This window comes from Diceros bicornis, chromosome 2 (genome assembly GCF_020826845.1).
Source record: "Diceros bicornis minor isolate mBicDic1 chromosome 2, mDicBic1.mat.cur, whole genome shotgun sequence".
NCBI classification, from domain to species: domain Eukaryota; kingdom Metazoa; phylum Chordata; class Mammalia; order Perissodactyla; family Rhinocerotidae; genus Diceros; species Diceros bicornis.
The window spans coordinates 48,201,728-48,226,228 of NC_080741.1; the positions used below are offsets into that span (position 1 = coordinate 48,201,728).

Genomic DNA, 24,501 nt, shown 5'->3' on the forward strand with positions numbered 1-24,501 from the left:
GGGAGTGCGCAGGAGAGGCTCTGGGGCGGACTGAATGCTTATGTTGGGTCTTAACCAGTGGAGAGGAAGAAGAAGGAAATGAGAAGTGATACTGACATTCCCAGCAGGGGAACACCACAGGAAAGAACAAGGTAGCTTGTTCTGAAAGAAACCTGCAAGAGAGAGGGGCGTATAGCAAGACTCAGGCCTCCAAGTTTGCCCAACCGTGCATTTCTGTAACAGGACAGTGTGAGCATTTACCAGGTTTAGCTGTAAGCAGCTGGATTTGAAAAGCAGACTGTCCCGTCTCTGCCTCCCTCACGCAGCAGGTGGGACTATCACAGACTGCCCGCTGAGGTCCACTGATATCTGGGAGCTCTAGCACTAAGGAAGGACGGGTGGGCACGAGACAGAGGCTGGGGGATGATCAGCAGCCAGTCCAGGGGACTATGGGACACTCGTGATTGGGTAAAAGAAGCTGTACACACACGCGTGCACACACACACACGCACACACACACACACACACACACACACACACACACACACAGAGCCAGGCCCTCCCATCTATCCCCCCCTTGTGGGAATTCAGCTCTTTGGGCTCAAGGTGTCGACACTCACCCAGCCCTTGGTGTCTCCTCAAGGCATGCTTGTTACAGGGCAGCGAGGAGGGGCACAAGAGTGTGTGAGTGTGCCATGCTCCAGTCTCTGTCCACTTGCTCCCTTGCTCCTGACTACAGAGGCTGCCAGACTCAACTACAATACTCCCAGCTATAGAGATGCTCATGGCTACAATAGGAGCACAGGCAGCAAGACCTACTGGCTAATGCCATCCCTCAGACTTATATCAGGGTAGACAGGATCCTCATCTCTGGCTCTTCCAGAGTTTAATGGACACCATGAAGAGCTTCCTAAGCTAAATAGAAAACTAGTTCTCTATAGAGTATGTTATATGCAACCCCACAACCTTTAGGAGAGCAGAGCTTTAGACACACAAGAGACTCTCTAAGCATTTATTCAGTTGACATCTGAAATCTCCGCACTCCTTAATGCCTCAACACAACTTGGGGTGAACGTGGATGTGGCCACTAGGGCACCGAGGAAGGGGGTTCCAAAACTGAGTTGTCCCAGGAGGGCCTGTGTGGCAGAGACAGGCCACTCATAGGTGGATCCACACTGGGGTGCAGGGGTCTTCTCCCAGCCCCAGACAACCAAGTCAGACGTGGAAACCCCAGGCCTCACACCTCAGCAGGGACACAGCGACTCCTCCTTCACTCTCTGAACGACCACCAAGCTGACTGGGTTGACAAAGTGTCAGGTGGAGCTGTGTAACCATAACTGGGGTTAATGCTGTCTCATGGTTGCCGTCTCTTTGGTAGATGCTCTCGAAGATGTCACTGAAGCCTCATGCTCCACCTGGCAGGTCAGCTGGCCCTCTAGCTGGGGTGGTGTCCCCCCTCCTTCCCTGCAGGCAGAGCACATCTAAGGCAGAGGCAAGGCCGAGGCAGGTGACCAGGGCACCAGGCTGGGACATTTTCAGGACGCCAGTCGTGCTGCCACTCTCTGTTTTGTGGATCTCCACAGGGTCAGTGGATCCCAACCGGAACTTGAGGAAAGGGCATTGAGTAGGAGTGGGAGGTCGGAGGAGAGGCCTAGTGCGAGACTCAGAAACATGGGAGGGTCAGGGTGATCACGGGGTCGCCAGGATGCCCAGGGGCAGCACCAGACACAGGAGTAGGATGAAGAAGCCTGTTGAGTCCCGAGAAGAAGCCTGATTGATTTGATCAATGAGCCACTTCTTGTAGAAACTAACTTCTGTATAAACTCCAGGATATCCTTTGCGACCACAGCCAATGCCCCAGCTCACAATCCCTACCTGGAACCACGTGTCATTAAATTCACAGACCAGGGGGCCCCCAGAATCTCCCTGGAGAAAGACACAAACCACAGGAATGGAAGAGGATTAACATCAGAACAGGCTGATTGCACTGCAAGGCACTAGGGAGATGGGCACATGTGGGCCTTCCCCAGGCATTCCTAAGGCTCCACAGGCCCTAGGTTTCTATGAATATGAGATTTGAGAATTGAAAATTTTTAATAAACAAAATTTCTGTACATACTCAAAAATTGTGTACCAAAAAATTGAATATAAATGAAGAAAATTTATGTACTCTGAGATAATAATAATGAATAAAGTTCTACCCGAGTACACTGCCTGTCACATAGAAGTGGTTCAAAACACGTGACTTGTATTATTGGTATTTCCTGCCTGAATCTCCCCTCCTCTCTGTCCCCCTCCAGGCAGCATCAGCTCCTCTCTAGTGAAGGATTGTGTCAGGCCAGCCTCGCAGAGCCTTAGTGGTTTGCCCCTTGAATCCCCTTAACTTGCATAAAGGGTGAATGGAGGGGCTGGCAGGTAATGCAGGCCCTACTGCCTGTGGATGAGTAACCTTTGAGGGAACAACCCAGAATGCAGAGGTGGCATAGGGCCCATGAACTGACCTGGCAGGCATCCTTTCCTTGGGCGTTGTAACCACAGACTACCCCTTCCTTGACAATATCCGTTGTACCTGCCAACAGTTTCTTGAACATCTCGTTACACTCCTCATAGCGAATGATGCTTTGCTCGGCCTCCTGAAGCTGCACTGGAGATTCACCCGATGAACCTGTAAAGATAATTTAGGAGTGGGTGGATCTGCTTAGTGGGACAGGACAGGAGCCCCTGGCATGCACTACGGGTCGCAATACAGTCTGTTCACATACATACACCCTCTTAGGGCAATCGATATTGTCCCCACTTGACACTGGAGAAAATGAGGCCCAAAGTTAACATGAGGAGAGGAGGAGGTAAGACTCAAAACCAAAACAGGAGAAGGAAGAACAGATCAGGAGAGGAAGAGGCTCCTTACCAGCCTGAGAAATCAAAACAAAGTGTCTATCACTCTGAGTATTTTTAGTAATAGTGACAGGTGTCCTGTACACCTGTGTCTTTACTCTAGAACAGAATCACAGACTCTCAGACACGTAGTACCGCAAAGGTACCAAATCCAGCCTCTCCCCAGGGATAGGAGGCCCTACAGTTTCACCGAGAGTTCTCCGGCCTCTTCTCAATCACAGGAAGCTCTGTATCCACGAAGGCAAGTACTTCCAGTTTGGGACAGCTCAGATTTGCAGACAGACCAACACTCCCTGAGCTAAAATCCACCCTAGACAGAATCCACCTTGATTGTCACCCAAGCCCCCAGGTCCTGACACACTAATAGAAATTTGTAACACCATCAAATTACTCCCTAGCAACATCTTTCCCACCTTCCTCCCTTACCCACTTGCTAGAAAATTGCATCTCTGCCTCTCTCTTTAGCTGTAGACCACCCCCAGGGCACCAGGCAGCCTCTTCCCTGGCCTGAGTTTGCTGTAGTCTTGCTTCACAGTCTCACCTTTTTCGCCTAGCCTTCCCCATCCAGTCACCCAGCACTCCGTATCAGCTTGCACCATGAAAGCCTTTTCAGGGAGGCATACAGGCTGGATGTGCGAGGAGTAATTCACAGGAAAAGCAAGCAGAGCAAGGGCAATGTCATTTCCGATGGATCCAACAGAAGTATAATATTTGTGGATAACGATGTCTCGGACTGGGACTTCAATTGCCATTCTGGAGGTATGGTTCACATATATGTCTCCCATCTTCACCGTGTAGTCCACATGGCTGCAGAGAGATCCTGGAGGATCTACACTCCCCTTCAACATCTTCTAAGTTCTTCCCAACCTGGTCCTATCTCCAATGCCAGCCATCAGCCACCTCCCTCCCTCCAAACCACATCCCTTCCCTGGAGTCCTGGCCACTCTATCCAGTGGTTCTCAAAGTTTGGTCCCCAGATGAGAAGCATTAACATCACCTGGCAATTTGTTACAAATGCAAATTCTCAGGTCCCACTCGACCTACTGAATCAGAAACTCTAGGGACTGGGGACAAGCAATCTGCGTTTTAACAAGCTCTGCAGATGTTTCCATGCTCATTAAAGTTTGAGACCACTGATCTAGCTAAATTGGTCTACCACACTCCACTCTCCTTAAATATTCCCCTTTGCAAGTCTTTACCCACACACTCTCTCCCAACAGGCATCTCTCCCCCTTCTTGCCACTTGGCTTGAAGGCTAATCAGCACAGGCTTAAAAGAAGTGGCTTTGAACCTGATTTTGGGTCTTGACTTTCCAGGCTACCAAGGGCCCTAACTCTGACTACTGAAGAGCAGGGACTGTGACCCCCTTTTTCAGATGAGGAAGAGAAAGCTCAGGGTGGGGAAACAGGACAGGCTCCAGGTCATACAGACTGACCAGATGCCCAAGCCCAGAGCCCGTAACACTCACCCAAATATGCAGTGGGCCGCGGTCAGCACCCACCGACTGGCGATGAGGGAGCCTCCACATATGTGTTGATTTTTGATCTGCAGGCTCACCTGCCAGGGCCACTTCTTCTCTGGGGCCGGCATTCCACCAACTATCCTCATAGTCCGATGGCCACATCCTGGAGCTGGTCAATGAAGGGAGGGGATTGAAAGTAATGCCGCTGACACCACCACCACCACCAGAGCCAGAGAATCTTCAGAAGTCTCAGAACCCTCAGAGCAAGGCCATGTCCCTTCAGACCCCCTGAGCAGGTCTGTATCCCCTGAGACTCCTCAGAGAATGGCCATCTCCTCTCACATCTCAAGGGCAAGGTTGGGTCCACTCAAACCCCTCAGGGAAAAATCGTGTCCCCCTGAGACCCTCCTCCCCCAAGGCAGAGTCCCATCCCACTCAGACCAGGCCAGTGCTCTGTGGCAGGGCCTGGCCCAGAAACCTCACCTGAAGGAAGTAGATTTGTTCCTGTGGCCTCTGCTAGTGCTCGTGGCTGTGCAGTTGCCAGAGCCTTGTAGGAATCAGAGTCACCTGGGGTAAATGCCACCAAATCAGGGGAGACCGCGGTCACACGGGATGCTGGGGCCCCAGAGGATCCCGGAACCCCTTCAGGTGGCGGCGTCCGCAGGCTCGACCTGGGGTCCTGGCGGCCAACCCCTGAGGGGGGCGGAGAGGATGGAGGCGGGGCCAACCCCCCATGCGCCCTGTCCCCTCCCGCCCAGGCCTCACTGAGCCGGGGCTGAAGGAGCAGGAGCCAGACCAGGAGGCCCAGGGAGCCGTCGCCGCCGCCGCCGCCGCCGCCACGGGGGCCGCCCGGGGACGCCATCGGCACCGCTGCGGCCTCGGCCCTCTCGTGGCGCCCCCTCGCGGCGGCTCCCGGCCCTGGCCTCGTGTTGGCAGGAAACAGGGGTCCCTCAGGGGAAGGGGGGTCCCACCGAGCCCATGGGGTCATCTGAGGGTCAGGGTCTGGGCAGGACCTCCGCGGAGTAGTGACTTAGGTGAGTCTTCTCCCTTCCCAGCTCTGCGTGGACTCGTTCGTTAATGGGGTGCCTCGCAGGCACTCAGTGTCCCCTGGCCTAGGTCCCTGGCCACAGAGAGTGGCAGCCACCTCATCGCCGCTGTTTGTTCGCCTCTGTTGTTTATGGAGATGCATCCATAAACTCCCTGCCAGGTTTGGATTAGGCCTTTCCCAGCATTTTCCTCCCCTACTTGTTTGCAATAAAAATTAAAACTCCTTAACATAAATGTTGCACTTAACATTACTAACCACTGCATTAGAGATGATACTGCTACCCTTTTTTTTTTTGGTGAGGAAGATCAGCCCTGTGCTAACATCTGCCAATCCTCCTCTTTTTTTGCTGAGGAAGACTGGCCCTGGGCTAACATCCGTGCCCATCTTCCTCCACTTTATATGGGATGCCGCCACAGCATGGCTTGACAAGCGGTGCCTCCGTGCGTGCCGGGGATCCGAGCTGCCACAGCGGAGCACCTGCACTTAACCCCTTGCGCCACCGGCTGCCCGGATACTGCTACCTTTTTAAAAATCAACATCTACATGAAAAGAGCCATTAGCAAAATGCAAATCAAAACCACAATGAGATATCACTACACGCCTAACAGACTGGTTAAAATAAAAAATAGTGACAACACCAAATACCGGCACTAATACAGAGAGATTGGATCAGTCATACATTGTGGTAGGAATGTAAAATATTACAGACACTCTAAAAACAGATTGGCAGTTTCTTATAAAACAAAACATGCAATTACCATACAACTCAGTAATTGCACTCCTGGGCATTTAGCCCAGGAAATAGAGCTTTACGTTCACATACACTCACAAAAATACTCGTACAAATGTTTATAGCAGCTAAATTCCTAATAGCCAACATCTGGAAACAACCCTGTAGTAGACAGAATAATGGCTTCCCAAAGATGTCCACATTCTAATCCCTGGAACCCATGAATATACGGTAGTACCCCCTTATCCATGGTTTCGCTTTTTGCGGTTTCAGTTACCCACAGTCAACTACCGTCTGAAAATATTAAATGGAAAATTCCAGAAATAAACAATTCATAAATTTTAAATTGCCCACCATTCTGAGTAACATGATGAAATCTCATGCCACCCAGCTCTGTCCTGCCCAGGATGTGAATCATCCCTTGGTCCAGCATATCCACGCTGTATAAGCTACCTGCCAGTTAGTTCTTTAGTAGCTGTCATGGTTATCAGATTGACTGTCATGGTAATGTAGTGTTGTGTTCAAGTAAACTCTTATTTAATAATGGCCCCAAAGTGCCATTAATCTCTTATTGTGCCTAATTTATAAATTAAACTTTATCATAAGAATGATGGTATGGGAAAAAACATAGCATATATAGAGTTCAGTACTGTTCAGTACTACCCGCAGTTTCAGGCATCCACTGGAGATCTTGGAATCTATCCCCCCAAGGATGAGGGGGAGCTGCTGCATTACCTTACATGGCAAACAAAATGTGAATAAATAAAGAATTTTAAGGAGGGGAGATTAACCTGGATTAGATACCTAAAAGTGGCCACAATACTTGAAGTTCCTCCTATCAAGAGATCAAGTCAGGTTGTGGTATAAGCAGCCTTGTCACTTGGGCTATATGATCTGGCAAAACCCATGGTGCTATAGTTTGTTGTGGTGAGTAAAAAGACTATGAGGAGTCTCTGCTATGTTCTAATCAGAGAGTCACAGTATAGGCCCCTACAGTTCCGGAGCAAAACCATACATACTGTCTACAGCAAGAAATTGCACATTATTGGAAAAGCAACTCCAGGCATACTACTGAACCCTAAAAAGAAACTAAATACCAGACCATGGGACATTAAGTGACTAAGAGTCCAGTGTCTCCTATCATAAGATGGATATTTAGCCAGACTTTCTAAGTCATAAACTCAGTTGGACAAAGCAATTCGTCATTCAATGGAAGTGATACCTTTGGGATTGGATCATGGCAGGTCTTGAAGACACAAGTAAGTTGCACAAAGAAATGGCTTAGACCCCCATGTCACTTACTTGTATTGAATTGAAGCTTCTCCCTCAGTTCACACTCACAGCCTTATAGGGACTGTCCTATGACTAGCTGATGAAAGAGGGAAAAACCTGGGCCTCGTTCACAGATGGGCTCAAAATTTTGGTGCCACCTGAAAATAGACTGCTGTTGCACTAGAACTCATTCAGGGGCGGCCCTGAAAGACAGTGATGAGGGGAAATCCTGTGCATAGAGCTTTGAACTGTACACCTGGTCATCGACTTGGTATAAAAAGAAAAGTGGCCTGAGTAAGAATATATATGGACCCCTGAGCAGTGAGGAATGGCTTGTCTGGTTAGTCAAGGGCTTAGAAGGAGCAAAATTTGAAGATCTGGGGAAGAAGCACATGAAAGGACCTATGGGAGCGGGAACAAAGTGTGCAGCTTTTTCTATCCCATGCCAATGCCCACCTATAAGCATCCAGTGCAGAGGAGGTACTCAACAATCATGTGGAGGGGGCCGGCCTCGTGGCTTAGGGGTTAAGTGTGCGTGCTCCGCTACTGGCGGCTCTGGTTCGGATTCCGGGCATGCACCGACGCACCGCTTCTCCGGCCATGCTGAGGCGGTGTCCCACATACAGCAACTAGAGGGATGTGCAACTATGGCATACAACTATCTACTGGGGTTTTGGGGAGAAAAGGGGGAAAAAAAGGAGGAAGATTGGCAATAGATGTTAGCTCAGGGCCAGTCTTCTTCAGCAAAAAGAGGAGGATTGGCATGTTAGCCCAGGGCTGATCTTCCTCACAAAAAAAAAAAAAATCATGTGGATAAGAAAACCAGAAGAGGTCAGCAAACTTCTGCCCTTGTCAACTTCCGTGATCGCACATCATGCCCATGAACAGTAATGCCCAGAGTGGTTGTGTTGGTAGGACTGGAGGCTATTCATTCACCCAATAGAACAACATGGGCTCCCTCTTACCAAACTGATGTAGCTACTACTGCTGCTGAAAGTCCAGTCTGTCAGCATCAGAGATCACTGACAAGCCCTTGATATGCTACATCCCTGAAGGAGACCAACCAGCTATTTGGTGGCAAGACAATTATATCAACCTCCTTCCACCCTGGAGGGCCAGCAATTCATCCTTACTGGGATTATTACATATTCTAAATATGTATATAGTATTATCAGCCTATAATGCCTTTGCCGGCACCACTATCAGTGAACTCATGGAGTGTCTGATTTCTCATCATGGGATCCTGCATAACATTGCCTTAGACCTAGGGATCTGCTTTTTGGTAAAGAAGGTGCGACAGTAGGCACATTACTATAGGATCCACTAGACCTATCATAAACTTCATTATGCAGAAGCTGGAGGCCTGATCAAATATTGGAACGGCCTCTGTATTAGTTTTCTCTGCTCTGTAACAAATAATCACAAACTTAGTGGCTTAAAACAACACAAGTTTATTATCTCACAGTTCCTGTTGATCAGAAGTCCAGGCACAGCTTAGCTGGGTCTTCTGAAAGGCTGCAATCAAGGTGTCAGCCCGGGCTGGATTCTCATCCACTGGGAGACTTGATTGGGGAAGAGTTTGCTTCCAAACTCCATCAGTTATTGCCTGAATTCATTTCCTGTGGCTGGAGGACTCATGGCAGCTTGCTTTTTCAAAGCTAACAAGGAAAGCAAGACACACAGAGTGAGTTTGCTAGTGACAAGATTTTCACATATTGGGGTATATGCGGGTAACTATTCTGATTCAAAACTGATTTGGCTTGAACTAAAAAAGGTCTGATTTATGGCCCATCAAACATACATTGTACATCTGCTTTAACCATTAAAATAAAGAATGCACTCTTAAGAATGCATACCTCTCTTCCCATGATGCCAGTAATGCCCTATCAGTAACCCCTATCTGTAACACCCGTATTAGTACTCCCAAAGATAAGTTTCCTTTCCCCGACATCAGGGTCATGTTGACCTACCACTTTGCCACTGAATACCTCTTTGAAACTTTGAGGAATATGTATCTGGGCATGTTTAATGTACACTCTTTGTTCTAAAAAGATATAAGACTAATGAAAGCCATGTTTCTCTGGAACACTTTCTTCCTTTGTGAAGACTGCCTTCCTGGATTATGGTCCTCACCCTGGCTCATGTAAAGGTCACTATATCTCTCTCATCTATAGACTGGTTCCTGGTTATTTTGCATTGACACCAGCAAGATAGAGTCTTACATATTACAACATAAGCTCAGGGGTGACATCCCAATCACAGAATCGATCAATCCATTAATCCAGATGAATTTTTAAAATGTCCTTGATGAAGAAGTACAAATTATTAATTTTATTAAGTATTGACCCTTTAGTCTACATTTATTTAAGATTTTGTGTGATGAAATGTCAAGTATGCATAAAGCACTTCTGTATACAGAAGTATGATGCTGACTCAAGTGAACACTGTACAATTGTAACTGTGGGCCCTCCAGGACCAATTCAACTGACTCCATCTTATCAACAGAGTAATTGAGTCGTCTTTCAGGAACAGAGACCTCTTGTCCCGTTCAGGTCAGTTGTGTTGGAGGAAGAGGGAGAATCCCCCTCTGCCCTTCCCCTAAGGTTCTTATGGCTGGCCAAATAATTAATAAGACAGGTTAGCAGGAGAAAATAATACCAAGTTTAATAACATGTATACATGGGAGAAACCAGGGACACCGCGTTTCTGAACACAATAGCAGAAATTCTGGTCTTAAATACCATCTTCCGCTAAAGACAAAGGAGGATGTTGGGGGTGGGGGGAGTCAGTTACAGGAGATTACCACTAAAGCACAGTAAACAAGAGTAAGGTTATCATGCAGATTTAAGGCCTCACCTTCCACATTGATAAGTTTCTAGAAATGAGGTCATCCCCCCTCTTCCCAATACAGAGAGGGAGACACCTTTACAAATGGAGATTTCCCTTATAAATGTAAATGTTTGTCTGGCAACTCCTCACAGGGCCATCCAGAGAATGTGGCCAGAGAGACAGAACTTCTGATAAGATGGGCTTGTTGGTGCCTTTTCTATTGTAACATCTATTTTACATTATATTACAGCCATCAGATAGAAAATCTGTTCCAGGAAGGAGTTACTATGCCAAATTCTTTAGGCAGTTAGTGGGGGAGGTCAAATGTCCATCACAGAAAACAATCAAGGTAAAGAGAGATATTTCAGGGTGGCCAAATCTTGATCTCCCACAGTTGAGACCAATTCATCAACTGGGCTTGTGAAAATGCTCGATAAGTGAACTTTTTGATGTCCAGGAGCTAACAACCCCACCCTCAGATCATGGTACTGCCATCATTTTGTGAACATGTGCCCTATGATGAGGCATGAAGCTTGACTATGCTTGCGCAGATCATGGATTACCTCACTTCTCCTTACCTTCAATCATCATCTCCACACTTCAGACCACTCTGCCCTTCATCCCATAAGTTGTGCCCCAAGGCCTGGATCAGGGAGACAGATCTGAGGGCACATGCCCCCTGTCTCCTTGCAGATCGATCTCACAAAATAAAGCTACATTTCTTTTCCCAAAAACTGATGTCATAATAATTGGCTTTTTTTATGCACATGAGGCAAAAGAACCCCAATTTTGTGTGGAAACACAATTGTTTGAGTTGTTAGCTGAACTAGCTGCTTTTCCCGTGGCACCATTTTTACTTAAAAAGAATGACTAGGGGCCGGCCCGGTGGCACAAGCGGTTAAGTGCATGCTCTCCACTGCAGCGGCCCGGGGTTCACTGGTTCGGATCCTGGGCATGCACTGACACACCACTTGTTAAGCTATGTTGTGGCGGCATCCCATATAAAGTAGAGGAAGATGGGCACGGATGTTAGCCCAGTGCCAGTCTTCCTCAGCAAAAAAGAGGAGGATTGGCATTGGATGTTAGCTCAGGGCTGGTCCTCCTCACACACACACACAAAAGAATGACTAGTAATCAAATTATAGTTATTCAGACTTGCATATTTAGCAGACATTTTCTCAAAAATAAACAAAGGGGGCCGGCCTGGTGGTGCAGGCGGTTAAGTGCGCACGCTCCACTGCAGTGGCCCAGGGTTCGCCGGTTCGGATCCCGGTCGCGCACCAACACACCGCTTGGCAAGCCATGCTGTGGCGGCGTCCCATATAAAGATGGGAAGAAGATGGGCACGGATGTTAGCCCACAGCCAGTCTTCCTCCGCAAAAAGAGGAGGATTGGCAGATGTTAGCTCAGAGCCGATCTTCCTCACAAAATAAATAAATAAAAAATAAACAAAGAAACTGCAACTTTTAAGAAAAAGAACTGACAGTATTTGTTACCAATCACAAAATTTGAGCTTTCAAGTGAAAATTTGAATTCTGAAAAATGTATATTTGCCACCATGAGCTCAACAGCTTTCTGATAATTAAATACTTTTCTGATGACAGTAATGGTAATATGAGTGAATGTGATCTTTTGATATTATGTAATGAAATGTGTCCATGTTTGGAAAATCTGCATAACTAAGTAAACCAATATTTTCCAATGATTTACAAAATTATGTATGGCTAAATGATCCATTTAAAGTGAAAGATAAGCCAATGGACTTTAATGTAATGAGTACAAAAAGTTCAAAAAGTTTCATATTCCACATTGCAAGAAACTACCACTTGTCAAGTTTTGGTATATTGTAAAATAATTTTTAAAAATCCACAATTACTTGAAAAGGTTATTAAAATACTCCTCCCTTTTCCAACTGTATATCTGTATGGGAGTAGTTTTTCTTCATATACTTCAATCAAAACAATAAATTTCAGAAGAGAATGATAACCCAGCTGTCTTCTATTAAGCATAACATTAAGGAAGTTTGGAAAATCATAGAACAATACCACTCCTCATACTAATTTTTTTCTTTTGGAAATTATAGTTTTTTCATAAAAATATGTCATATGAGCTTATTATTTTTATTTTTTTACAATAAAATTTTTAATTTCTGTTTTAATTTCTACTGCAGTAAATATTGATAGATTTAAAACACATAAACCAGATATCTAGGATTCTCAAAAATTTTTGAGAGTGTAAGATGATCCTGAGACCAAAAAGTTTGAGAACTCCTCTATTTCTTATCCATTTACTATTTCATTGATTTTCACTCCTGTCTTTATTTCCTTTCTCTTCTTCATTTGGAAATAATTCTTTTCTTTTTCTAGCTCTGTGATATTGTGATTTATAAGAAATATATATTTGGTCATTCCGATGACCAAAACATGTCTCTCATATAGCTTTAGTCTGCATCCACAGTTCCTGGCTTACAGCTCCCAGAACACTTGGAATTTCCTAAGTGTTGAGAGTGACAAAGGTGTCTCTTGTTATGTTAGTGAAGGTGACTTTTGGACCCCACCCAAGGGTGGGGGCTGGTTGCTAGGAGACCAGCCAGGTGATCAGAGGCTTGGAACTTTTGGTCCCACCCCCTAGTTTCCGGGGAGAGGAATGGGGCTTGAGGTTGAGTCAGTTGCCAACAGCCAATGACTTAGTCAATCATGATATGTAATGAAGCCTCCATAAAAACCCAAAAGGACAGGTTTTAGGCCCTTTTTCAGAGAGCTTCCATGTGCCACTGTGCTGGGCCCCAAGCTCCATGAGGACAGAAGCTCCTTTGTTTGGGACCTCACCCTACGTATCTCTTCTTCTGGCTATTGATCAATATCCTGCAATATCCTTTGTAATAAGTCGGTAATTTAGTGAGTAAACAGGTTTTCTTGAGTTCTGTGAGCCATTCTAGCAAATTAATCGAACCTAAGGAGCGAGCTGTGAGAACCTCTGATTTACAGCCAATCGGTCAGAAGCACAGGTAACAACCTGGGCTTGCGACTGGTGCCTGAAGTGGGAGGAGGGGGGCAGTCTTGTAGGACTGAACCCTTAACCTGTGGAATCTGATGCAATCTCCTGTGGATAGTATCAGAATTGAGTTGAATTCTTGGACACCCTGCTGGTGTTCCAGAATTGTTTGTTGGTGTGGGGAACACCCACCCACACATACACACAAACACACATTGAAATTGGGTCCAGGAACTCTTTGTAAGCTTCTTATAGTGGAAGTTTGGATCATGAACTTAAAATTTTTCTTCTTTTCTAAATAAGCATTTAAAGTTATAAATTTCCATCTGAGCCCTGCTTCAGCTACATTCCACAAAGTTTGATAATATTATGCTTTCATTATATTCAGTTCAAAATATTTCCTAATTTCCCTTGTGATTTCTCTTTGATACACCGGTTATTTAGAAGTGTGTTTTTTATTTTTTTATTTATTTTTTATTTATTTATTTTTTTTGTGAGGGAGATCAGCCCTGAGCTAACATCTGTGCTAATCCTCCTCTTTTTTTTTGCTGAGGAAGACCGGCTCTGAGCTAACATCCATTGGCAATCCTCCTCCTCTTTCTTCCCAAAGCCCCCCAGTAGATAGTTGTATGTCATAATTGCACATCCTTCTAGTTGCTGTATGTGGGACACGGCCTCAGCATGGCCGGAGAAGCAGTGCATCGGTGCGCGCGCGGGATCCGAACCCAGGCTGCCAGCAGCGGAGCGCGCGCACTTAACCGCTAAGCCACTGGGCCGGCCCTAGAAGTGTGTTTTTTAATTTCCACGTATTTGGAGATTTTCCAGGTATCTCTTTGTGATTTATTTCACTCCATTGTCATCATAGAACCTACTCTATGATTTCAATTATATTACGTTTATTAAGACATGTTTTATGGCTCAGGATATGGTCTTTCTTGTTGAGTGTTCTATGTGAACTTAAAAAGAATGTGCATTCTGCAGTTGTTAGATGAAGTATTCTATAAATGTCAATAAAGTCAATTTGTTTAATAGTGATACTCTAGTCTTCAGTATACTTACTGATACTTTTTTGTCTATTTGTTCTATCAATTATTGAGGAGTGTTAAGTCTCTAATTATAATTATGAATTCGTCTATTTTTCCTTTCAGTTCTGTCAGTTTTTGCTTCATAGGTTTCAAAACTCTGTAGTTAGATGTATCTTTATTTAGGATTGTTATATCTTCCTGATGAATTACACCTTTTTTCATTGTGAAATGTCTCTCTTTATCTATAGCTATATTCCTTTTCCTGAAGTCTGCTTTTCCAATATTAATATAGCCACTACAGCTTTATTAGTAGTAGTATTTGCATAGTTTATCTTTTTCCATCCTTTTACTTTTAACCTGTGTCTTATATTTAAAGTGCATTTCCTAAACAGCATATAGATGGGTTTTCTTTTTTTAAATCTAAAAATCTCTGTCTTTAATTGGATTGTTCAAACCATTTACATTTAATATAATTATTGATAGGGTTGAGTTTAAGTCTACCATCTTGCCATTTGTTCTTTATCCCATTTGTTTTCTATCTCATCTTTCCTCTTTTCCTGCTGCATCTCGGATTAACTGTTTGTCTGTTTGTTAGGATTCCATTTAGTATCCACCACTAACTTTAAATACATCTGTTTTATTTTTAGTGGTTACTGTACTGTTTTCAATATAAATCTTTAACTTAGCACAGGCCACCTTCAAATAATATTATACCACTTTACATGTGATGTAATTTTTTTTTAATTTAAAAATGGAAAAATCTTTAATATTTACGAACAAAGTTACCATTTCTGGCTCACTTCATTTCTTTGTACAGATCCAAGTTTCCATCTGATTTCATTTTCCTTCAAGCTGAAGAACTTCAAAATTTCTTGAATTCCTGAAAGGAATTCTCTCAGCTTTTGTTTGTAAAGGTCTTTATTTCAATTTCACTTTTGAAACATATTTTCACTTGATGTGGAATTCTACATTGACTTACTTTCTTTCTTTCAGCACTTGAAGATGAGGCTCTACTATCTTCTCACTTACATTGTTTCTGAATAGAAGTCTGCAACTATTCTTATCTTTGTTCCTCTATATGTAATGTGTCTTGTTTCCAGCTGCTTTTAAACTCTTAACACTGAGTTTTGAATAACAATTCAATTATTATGTTCTGCAGTGTGGTTTTCTTTGTGCTTGCTTGGGGTCCATTGTGCTTCTTGAATCTGTGGCTTTTAGTTTTTATCAAATTTGGAAAATTTTCAGCTATTATATCTTCAAATTTTTGTTTTCTGGCTATGTTTTCAGTAATGCTATGTTGGTAGCTTGAAATCAGCAACAGTGGAAGTATTTGTACCATGGAAATTTCCAAATGTTACAAATTAGGGCGCTTTTTTTTTTTTTGCCTATAGAGCTGCTTGTTAAATATTTGCAGGTACACTATCAGAATGACCTAAGATATCAGGTCATTGCATAAAACATCTATTATTATGGAAAGGAAGGAGAATAGGCATTGGGGCTAAATTAGAACGTGACACATTAATCTATTTTTTAAACTGAGGCAAAATTTGCATCAGTGAAATATACAGATCTTAAGTGCACAATTTAATGTTTCAATAAATATATAGACCCATGTAACCACCACCTTAATCAAGATGTAGACCATTTCATAAACCCAGAAAGTGTCTTTGTGTCCTCTTCAAATCCATCACAGGCAACCACTGATCACCTGCTTTGCCTGCTTGGTCTTCATATAAATGGAATCAGAAAGTTGTACTCTTTCTGGGTCTGGCTTCTCTCACTCAACATAATGTTTCTGAATTTCATCCATGTTCTTGTGTATACCAGCAGTTTATTCTTTTTTATTGCTGAGTAGTAAGTTCCTTGATTATCATTTATCTGTTGACAGACATTTGAGTTGCTTCTAGATTCTGGCTATTACAAATAAAGATGCTATGAACACTCATATATGTCTTTGAGTGGATATTGCTACTATTTTCTTCCAGTCTGTGGCTTTTATTTTCATTTTCTTAACAGTACCTTCCAAAGAGCAGAAGATTTTCATTTTTACGAAATCCAATAATTTTTTTCTTGTATGGTTCATGCTTTTTGTGTCCTATATTAAGAATCTTTGCATACTCAAGGGTCACAAAGATTTATCTTCTAAATTTTTTTCTAGAAGTTTTTTATAGATTTAGGTTTTACATTGAGTTCTATAATCCATTTTGAGTTAATTTTTCTATATAGCACAAGGTAAGGATTGAGGCTCTTTTTTTTTTTTTTTTGCATAGGAATGTCCCATTGTTCCAGCATCATTTATTAAAAAGCCTATCCTAAAGAGAACAGATTAGTGGTTAACAGAGGGGAAGGGGGTTGGGGAGTGGGCGAAAGGGGTAAAGGGGCACATATATACGGTGACGGATAAAAATTAGAGTACTGGTGGTGAGCACAATGCAGTCTATACAGAAACTGATAAATAATAATATACACCTGAAATTACACAATGTTATAAACCATTATGACCTCAATAAAATAATGAAAAAAACAGATGATCCTTTCCCCTATTGAATTATCTTGGCACCTTTGTTAAAATCAATTGCCCACATATGTGTGGATCCATTTTTAGATTCTATCCTTTTCTGTTGATCTATATGTCTGCCCTTATGCCAATACCACACTGTCTTGATTGCTATATCTTTATAATAAGTCTTGAAATCTGGTAGTTCTTTGTTTTGGTTATCTAGGTTCTCTGCTTTTCCATATATATTTTAGAATCAGCTTGTCAATTTCTACAAAAAAGCTCCAGTGTGAAAAATGTGAACAAATTTGGAGGTATAACACAACCAAATTTCAATGCTAACTATAAAGCTACAATAATTAGGGCATTGTGAAGTTGGCATAAGAATATACAAACAGATAAGGAACTGAATAGAGTCCAGAAATAGATGCACATATACACTGTTGATTAGTTTTTGACGAAGTACCAAAGCAAATCAATATGAAAATAAATATATCTTCAACAAATGGTACTAGAACTGAGTAAACATTAAAGATACAGAAAAGTATACCTTGATCCCTATCTCACACCATGACCAAAAATTAATTTGTAGGCCATAGACTTGAATGTAAAAGCTAAAACTATAAAGCTTATGGGAGAAAAAATAGAAGGAAAATCTTTGTAACCCCCAGTTAAAAAGTGAAAAAAGCAAGTTGCAGATTTAGGACTCTAATTGGAATATATGAAGATTATTTACAAATCAGCAATAAAAAGACAAGCATCCTAATTAAAAATGGGCAAAAGAATTGAAAAGATCCTTCACAAAAGAAGATCTACCAATAGCAGACAAAAAGGTGCTCAGTATAATTAGTTACAGGGAAATGCAAATTAAAACCTCAGTGAGATACCACTTCATACCTATTAGAATTGGGCAAATAAAAAGACAGTCCTGGGCTGGCCCCACGGCTTAGCAGTTAAGTGCGCGCGCTCCACTGCTGGCAGCCCGGGTTCAGATCCGGGCGCACACCAACGCACTGCTTCTCCGGCCATGCTGAGGCCACGTCCCACATACAGCAACTAGAACGATGTACAGCTATGACATAGAACTATCTCCTGGGGCTTTGGGGGGAAAATAATAAATAAATAAAATTATAAAAAAAAAAAAGACAGTCCTGATGAGGATATGAATCCACTGGAATTCTCATTTATTGTTGGTAGGAGTATAAAATGCTACAACCAATTTAGAAAACTCTTTGGAAATTTCTAATAAAGTTAACCATACATCTGTTCTATGAACCAGCAGTTCCACTTCTAGATTTATTCCCAAAAGAAGTGAAAGCACATAGACACAAAGTCTTGCACTAGATGTTTATTAGCAGCTTTATTCATAATAGCCCCAAACTGGAAGCAAACCAAATGTCCATCAACAGGAGAATAAACAAACTGTGGAATATTCATGCAATAGGTTACTATTCAGCAATAAAAAGGAATGAACTAATGATACACATAACAACCTGGATGAAGCTCTAAAACAATATGTGGAAGGTAAGAAGCCTGACATAAAAGAGCACTTGCTGTATTATTCATTAATATGAGGTTCAATAACATGCAAATCTACTCTGAGAGTAATCAGAACATGGTTACCTCTAGGAGGGGATGATTAGAAAGGGACACCAGGGAGCATCCAGGATTGATGGAAATGTTCTCTATCATGATGTAGGTGATGTTAATATGGGGTATACATTTGTTAAAACCCATAAAATTGTACATTGCAATGTGTGCATTTGCATATAAATTATACCTCAAAAAAAGAAAATAATAACATAGAAATGCATTAAGAGATAATACCATCATTTATCAATATACTTTTAACCTTATCAATTTTAAAAAATGAATAAAGAAGGAAGCAATGGCATGTAGTGAAGTAGGAATAAAAAAGAATTGAAGTCACTATGTATACATTCCAGCCAGGAGAGAAGAAAGACAAAGAAAGGTTTGTCCTCCCTCTAAGGACATTTCCCAAAATTCACACCCAACACTTCTGTTTATACTTTATTGGCCAAAACTTAGTGCCACACTTAGATATATGGGAGACTTGGAAATGTACTCTTTACTCTTTGTGCTCAGAAGGAAGTCGATGAAAGGTGCCAGGGCAGACAATTATCAGTCTTTACCACAGTCTGCAAATATTCACATGCACTCCTTCTCGTATGCAAAACGTACCAATCGCCTCTTAATAGAAGGCAACCTCAAAGTTTCATGAACAGAGAGGGAAACTGGGAGCAGTGAAGTGCTCTGCACCATGACAAAGAGCTATCCCGGGACCACAGGGCAATGAGGGAAATGAACCAGCACAGACACCGTAAGCACCCCAACCTCTCCTCTCCCGGAGCCTTAGCCCTGTGTTTCCCATAGCCTGGCCAAGGCGATCAGCTGCTGAAGGCCTTACATACCCAGAGAGATGGCGGCAAAAACAGGCAGAAAATAGGAGATGCAGTTTGGATGCAACGCCCTGACCCCTCTCTTGCTTCCAGTCTCTCGCTTCCTCCTTCCCAGATGCAGCTACAAAGCTCCCTGCAGAGATGCTGATGGCTAGGAGGAGCACAGCAGCAGGACCCAATGCTAAAACCATCTATCAGACTCACAGCAGGGTAGGCAAGGGCCTCCCCTCTCACTGTAGGGTTTACAGCATCATGAACATCTTCCTAAGCTAAATGTGAGATAAATTCTCTTCAGTGTCTACACGCCCCACACCAGTAGAGACGCAGAACACAAAAAAGACTCTCCAAACGTTTATTCAGTTGACATCTGAAATCTCCACACTCCTTAATGCCTCAGCACAACTTGGGGTGAACATGGATGTGGCCACTAGGGCACCAAGGAAGGGGGTTCCAAGACTGAGTTGCCCCAGGAGGGCTTGTGTGGCGGAGACAGGCCACTCACAGATGGATCCACACTGGGGTGCAGGGGAAATTCTCCCAGCCCCACACGACGAAGTCAGATGTGGAAACCCCAGGCTCACACCTCAGCAGGGACAGAGCGACTCCTCCTTCACTCTCTGAACAACCACCAAGCTGACTGGGTTGACAAAGAGTCAGGTGGAGCTGTGCAACCACAACTGGGGCTAATGCTGTCTCACGGTTGCCGTCTCTTTGGTAGATGCTCTCGAAGATGTCACTGAAGCCTCATGCTCCACCTGGCAGGTCAGCTGGCCCTCTAGCTGGGGTGGTGTCCCCCCTCCTTCCCTGCAGGCAGAGCACATCCAAGGCAGAGGCAAGGCCGAGGCAGGTGACCAGAGCACCAGGCTGGGACATTTTCAGGACGCCAGTCGTGCTGCCACTCTCTGTTTTGTGGATCTCCACAGGGTCAGTGGATCCCAACCGGAACTTGAGGAAAGGGCATTGAGTAGGAGTGGGAGGTCGGAGGAGAGGCCTAGTGCGAGACTCAGAAACATGGGGGGACTGGGCCAGGGTGATCATGGGGTCGCCAGGATGCCCAGGGGCAGCACCAGACACAGGGGTAGGATAAGGAACACCACCAGATACAAAGAGGTAGCCTGGTTCACCACTGTGACTAGCCACTTAGTATAGACACCAACGTCTATGTAAACTGCAGGCACATTTCTACAACCACAGCCGATGCCCCAGCTCACAATCCCCAGCTGGACCCACGTTTCGTTAAATTCACAGACCAGGGGGCCCCCAGAATCTCCCCGGAGAAAGAGAAAGAAACAAACGCAGGAATGGAAGAGGATCCTAGTCAGAGTAGGCTGATTGCACTGCAAGGCGCTGGGGAGTCAGGCACCCACCAGGCCCAGGCTTCTGAGAATATGGGAGCTGAGAATTGAAAAGTTAACAGGAAAACTCTAATATCCTCTGAGGATATTATGACTGGTCATTTCCCAAACCACAGTGGTTGTCAGACATTTTGAATATCACCGCTGCACGGCAGCCCCCTAAATCCTTACATCTAGCCTAAAGTTTCTCTAGTGCTCCTAACCCATATAGCCAGCTCCGCCCATATTTTTTTTTTAAAAAGATCCATGGTCAAACAACTTTTATCTTTTTTTTTTTTGAGGAAGATTGGCCCAGTGCTAACATCTGTTGCCAATCTTCCTCTTTTTCTTTTTTTTCTCCCCAAAGCCCCAGTACTAGTTGTGTATCATAGCGTAGAGTTGTAACTCTTCTACGTGGGACGCTGCCTCAGCATGGCTTGATGAATGACCAGTGAGTAGGTCCACGCCCAGGATCCAAACCGGCAACCCCGGGCCAGCCCCGCCCCCATATTTTAAGCTTCACTCCCAGACATCCTCTACTCCCACCTCCAGCAGAACTCTCCATGTCCTTTCCCAGGCTTACCCTCGAGGCCCCACCACCAACCAGCTCAGTCAGAGTCCTCCTCAACCTCTCCCTCACCCCCACCCTCACATACAGTCAGTCACCAAGGACTGATGATGCAACCTCAAACACACCTCCTTCACCCACCCCACTGCCCCAGGTCCCAGTCAGAACTCAACATCATTGCCTAGATGATGCAAACAAACTCCTGGCCTATAGTCCTGCCTGGACAGTATCTAGAAACTTGGCACAGCACTCCAGGCACACATATTCTCACTCCAACCCCATTCTCTGGCCATATTTGCCACCTCATTGCTCCAGACCTGTAAAACGCACCCTAAATGTGACAGGTTCCCTCATACCTCTGAGCCACTGTACATGCTGCTCCCTCTCCCCACTATGCTGTTCTCCTCTTTCTAAGAAATCCAAATACTCTACCTCTAAGACCCTGCTCACATGCCCCCCTCCTCAGGAAGGCAGCTCGGTGCAGAGTGAAGACTGTGGGCCCAGGAGTCCTGCAGACCCTCACAGGGGGACCTTGAACTCGCGTCTGTGGCCCTCAGCACATGTGTGTAACAGGTCCGATGTCTGTGTTGCAAGGCTGTGAGGTGGGTTCTCTGTGCTAATGTGGGTAAACGCTCACACTGGCACAGTCAGTGCCCTGATTAAAGGGACTTATTAGCATTACCCGCCCCCAACTTCTCCACACTTTTTCTGCGCCCCCCAGCAGCAAGGGCTGCTCCTTTTTGAAGGAACAGGCCAGGCCAGCTCGGGGAACGCCGAGGGGTTCTCCCCATGAATCTTCTGAGTCAAGGGGCAAAAGGAAGAGGTGGCAAATAGCCCTGCCACTTGGGAACAAGGAAGCTTTGAGGGGACAACCTCAATGCAGAGGTAGAAACCATCCATGAACTTACCTGACAGGCATCCTTTCCTGCATCTTTATAGCCACAGATCATTCCTTTTAATACTACATCCTTATTTGTTGACATGGCCTTCTGGACCACCTGATTACATCTGTCATAGTAGATGATGTATTGGTCAACCTCCTGGAGAATATATGAGTAGAGTTCGCCACCTACAAGTAAAGAAACAGCAGGGGGTAGATCTGCACAGGCAGAAAGCCCCTAGCACCCAGAATCCCCCTCGAAGAAGGCAGGGCAGTGGGTATTGTCCCCAATGGACACCAGAGGAAACTGAGGCCCAAAGTTGACATAGGGAGGAGGTAAGAACCAAAACAAGATAGGATAAGCAAGAACAGATCAGGACAGGAAGAGGCTAGGCCTATCAGCCTGAGAAATGATAACCAAGCATCCGTCACTCTGAGTATCAATAGTAACAGTAACAGGTGTCTGTGTGTCAGTAAAGTGTGTTTACTTTAGAGCAGGATCACAGACTCCCGGGCAGGTAGTGCCCCAAAGGTGCCAAATCCAGCCTCTTTCCAGAGACAGGAGGCCCTACAGCCTCACCAACAGGGGTCTTCTGGCTCTGCCTACACCCCCAAGGACAGGAATTCCCTACTCACCAAGGCAGGTACTTCCTGTGAGGGACAGCTCCGATGGGCAGACAGCTCATCACCCCCTGAGCAGATATCCACCCTGGATAGAACTCCATAGCATCTGGCTCTGTCCTCAGGGAACCTAAAAATACCCCCACACCAGCCAGGCGTGGTCCCCCACAAATCTGCAGGAGACTTCACCCAGGTATTTCTTCTTCTCCTGAGAGCAGCTCCAGTTCCCAGGACCGGTGCCTTTCCTAAATGGCCGCCATCAAATATCTGTTGCAACAAAAGACCTCAACTAATTTCTGGGCTCAGGCCAATCGGGAACCATTATCCTGGCTGCTGCTAAACTGCTACCCCCTTAACCCACCTGCCAAGCAGTTTGCCTCTGCATCCCTCCCTTCAGCCTTCTTGCCTACTCCAGGGATAAGGCTGCCTCCTTCTGCCCGAGTTTGCTTCCTGCCTCACAGTCTCACCAAATTCTTCTCTTCTGCCCCATCCGGTCACCCAGCACCTGGTCCCAGCTTCCACCTGGAAAGTCTCCTTAGGGATGCATACAGGCTGGATGGTCACGGCGAAATTTATAGGGTAGAGGAGCTGAAGAAGGGCAGGGTCGTTTTGAATGGTTCCAACTTTTGAGAACTGAGAGTGGACAATGACGTTTTGGATAGGGACCACACCATACTTGTGATTTCTTTATAGACACTCCAACTTCCCATCTTGACGCTGTAGTGGAAACGGCTGTGGGAGAGAGGGCATGCCACTCACAGAGACCCTGGGAAGCATCCCTTGTGCCTTTTTCATAGATTTCACACTTTTCCTAATCTGGCCCCAACCTCCCTCACCACTCCCTCTACCACCCTATCACCAAAACCCCTCCTTAATGATGTTCAGAATTGGTTTGCTCACCCAAACAATTGGTTTTGTTCATGGAACTAGTATTCCTAGTCACATGACTACCAGTGCAGAACCCCTCCCATTTTTGTTGTGTGTGCTTTGGTTTGGTTTGGTTTAGGTTTGGTTTTTGCCAACTTGCCCGGGCAACAGAACTTAGTGGGCGTTTGAGGAGGGCAGGACCAACTCCAGAACTCTCATGTCTCCACTTGCTCATGGAGTGAGTCCTCACTTTAAAATCCAGTGGCCTGCAGTGAGCACCCACTGCTTTGTGACAAGGGAACCTCCACATACATGTCTGCCACTGATCCTCACGCTCACCTGCCAGGGCCACTCACCTTCTTCCGCCTCCTTTCCTCCCAACATTTTCATGATCACTCGGCCACACACTAGGGCGAGGACAGTGTAGGAAAAAGAACCTCAAAGAAACAGGCCCTGCGTTCCCTGAGCCCCGGGCTTCCTGGGAAAGCACCAGATGCCCCCCAGACAGCCAAGAAGGCCAGGTCCTCTCAGACCCCAGGGCAGTGCTTCCCAGTCCCCAGGCCATGGACTCACTGACCTCCCAAGGCCGAATCGTGTCCCCCCCAGGCTCCACAGGCAGACCCCCCGAGGGCAGAACCTGGTTCCCCCCCCCCCGACCCCCAGGGAGCCCCAGGTCCCACTCTGGCGCCTCAGCCTTCTCCTCTGACTCCCAACGCGAGGTCACCTGGGGTAAACGCCACCAAATCAGGGGAGACCGCGGTCATATGGGATTCGGGGGGCCCCAGAGGATCCCGGAACCCCTTCAGGTGGCGGCGTCCGCAGGCTCGCCCTGGGGTCCTCGCGGCCAACCCCTGAGGGGGGTGGAGAGGATGGGGGCGGGGCCAACCCCCCCTGCGCCCCGTCCCCGCCCGCCCAGGCCTCACTGAGCCCGGGCTGAAGGAGCAGGAGCCAGACCAGGAGGCCCAGGCAGCCGCCGCCACGGGGGCCGCCAGGGATGCCATCGGCACCGCCGCGGCCTCGGCCCTCTCGCAGCGCCCCTTCGCGGCCTGGAGGCAAACCGGGGGGTGCGCAGGGGCGGGG

The 24,501-nt window shown here is 45.6% G+C and overlaps 1 protein-coding gene and 1 long non-coding RNA gene across 2 annotated transcripts; both read right to left on the bottom strand.

Moving 5' to 3' along the window:
• Positions 1–1,218: 1,218 nt before the first annotated feature.
• LOC131421019 (serine protease 44-like) lies at positions 1,219–5,198 on the bottom strand. Its single transcript, XM_058567540.1, has 5 exons — positions 4,820–5,198; positions 4,343–4,499; positions 3,416–3,681; positions 2,481–2,644; positions 1,219–1,905 (listed from the first exon to the last, which is right to left on the bottom strand). Exons 1-5 carry the CDS (start codon positions 5,196–5,198, stop codon positions 1,669–1,671), a joined length of 1,203 nt encoding a protein of 400 aa, XP_058423523.1. The 3' UTR covers positions 1,219–1,668.
• A 3,635-nt stretch (positions 5,199–8,833) lies between these two features.
• On the bottom strand, positions 8,834–23,328 carry LOC131411000 (uncharacterized). Its single transcript, XR_009221452.1, has 3 exons — positions 22,570–23,328; positions 21,962–22,122; positions 8,834–9,044 (listed from the first exon to the last, which is right to left on the bottom strand). It is a non-coding gene; the product is annotated as an uncharacterized LOC131411000 (long non-coding RNA).
• Positions 23,329–24,501: the final 1,173 nt, after the last annotated feature.

What these genes read in the sequence shown, in the direction of transcription:
- LOC131421019 (XM_058567540.1), bottom strand. Translation starts at nt 5,198, where the DNA reads ATGGCGTCCCCGGGCGGCCCCCGTGGCGGCGGCGGCGGCGGCGGCGAC. An exon ending in GCGGCCCACTGCATATTTGG is followed by an intron (nt 3,682 to 4,342) that starts GTGAGTGTTACG and finishes ATCTCTCTGCAG; the next exon opens with CCATGTGGACTACACGGTGA. An exon ending in AAGGAAAGGATGCCTGCCAG is followed by an intron (nt 1,906 to 2,480) that starts GTCAGTTCATGG and finishes GTCTTTCTCCAG; the next exon opens with GGAGATTCTGGGGGCCCCCT.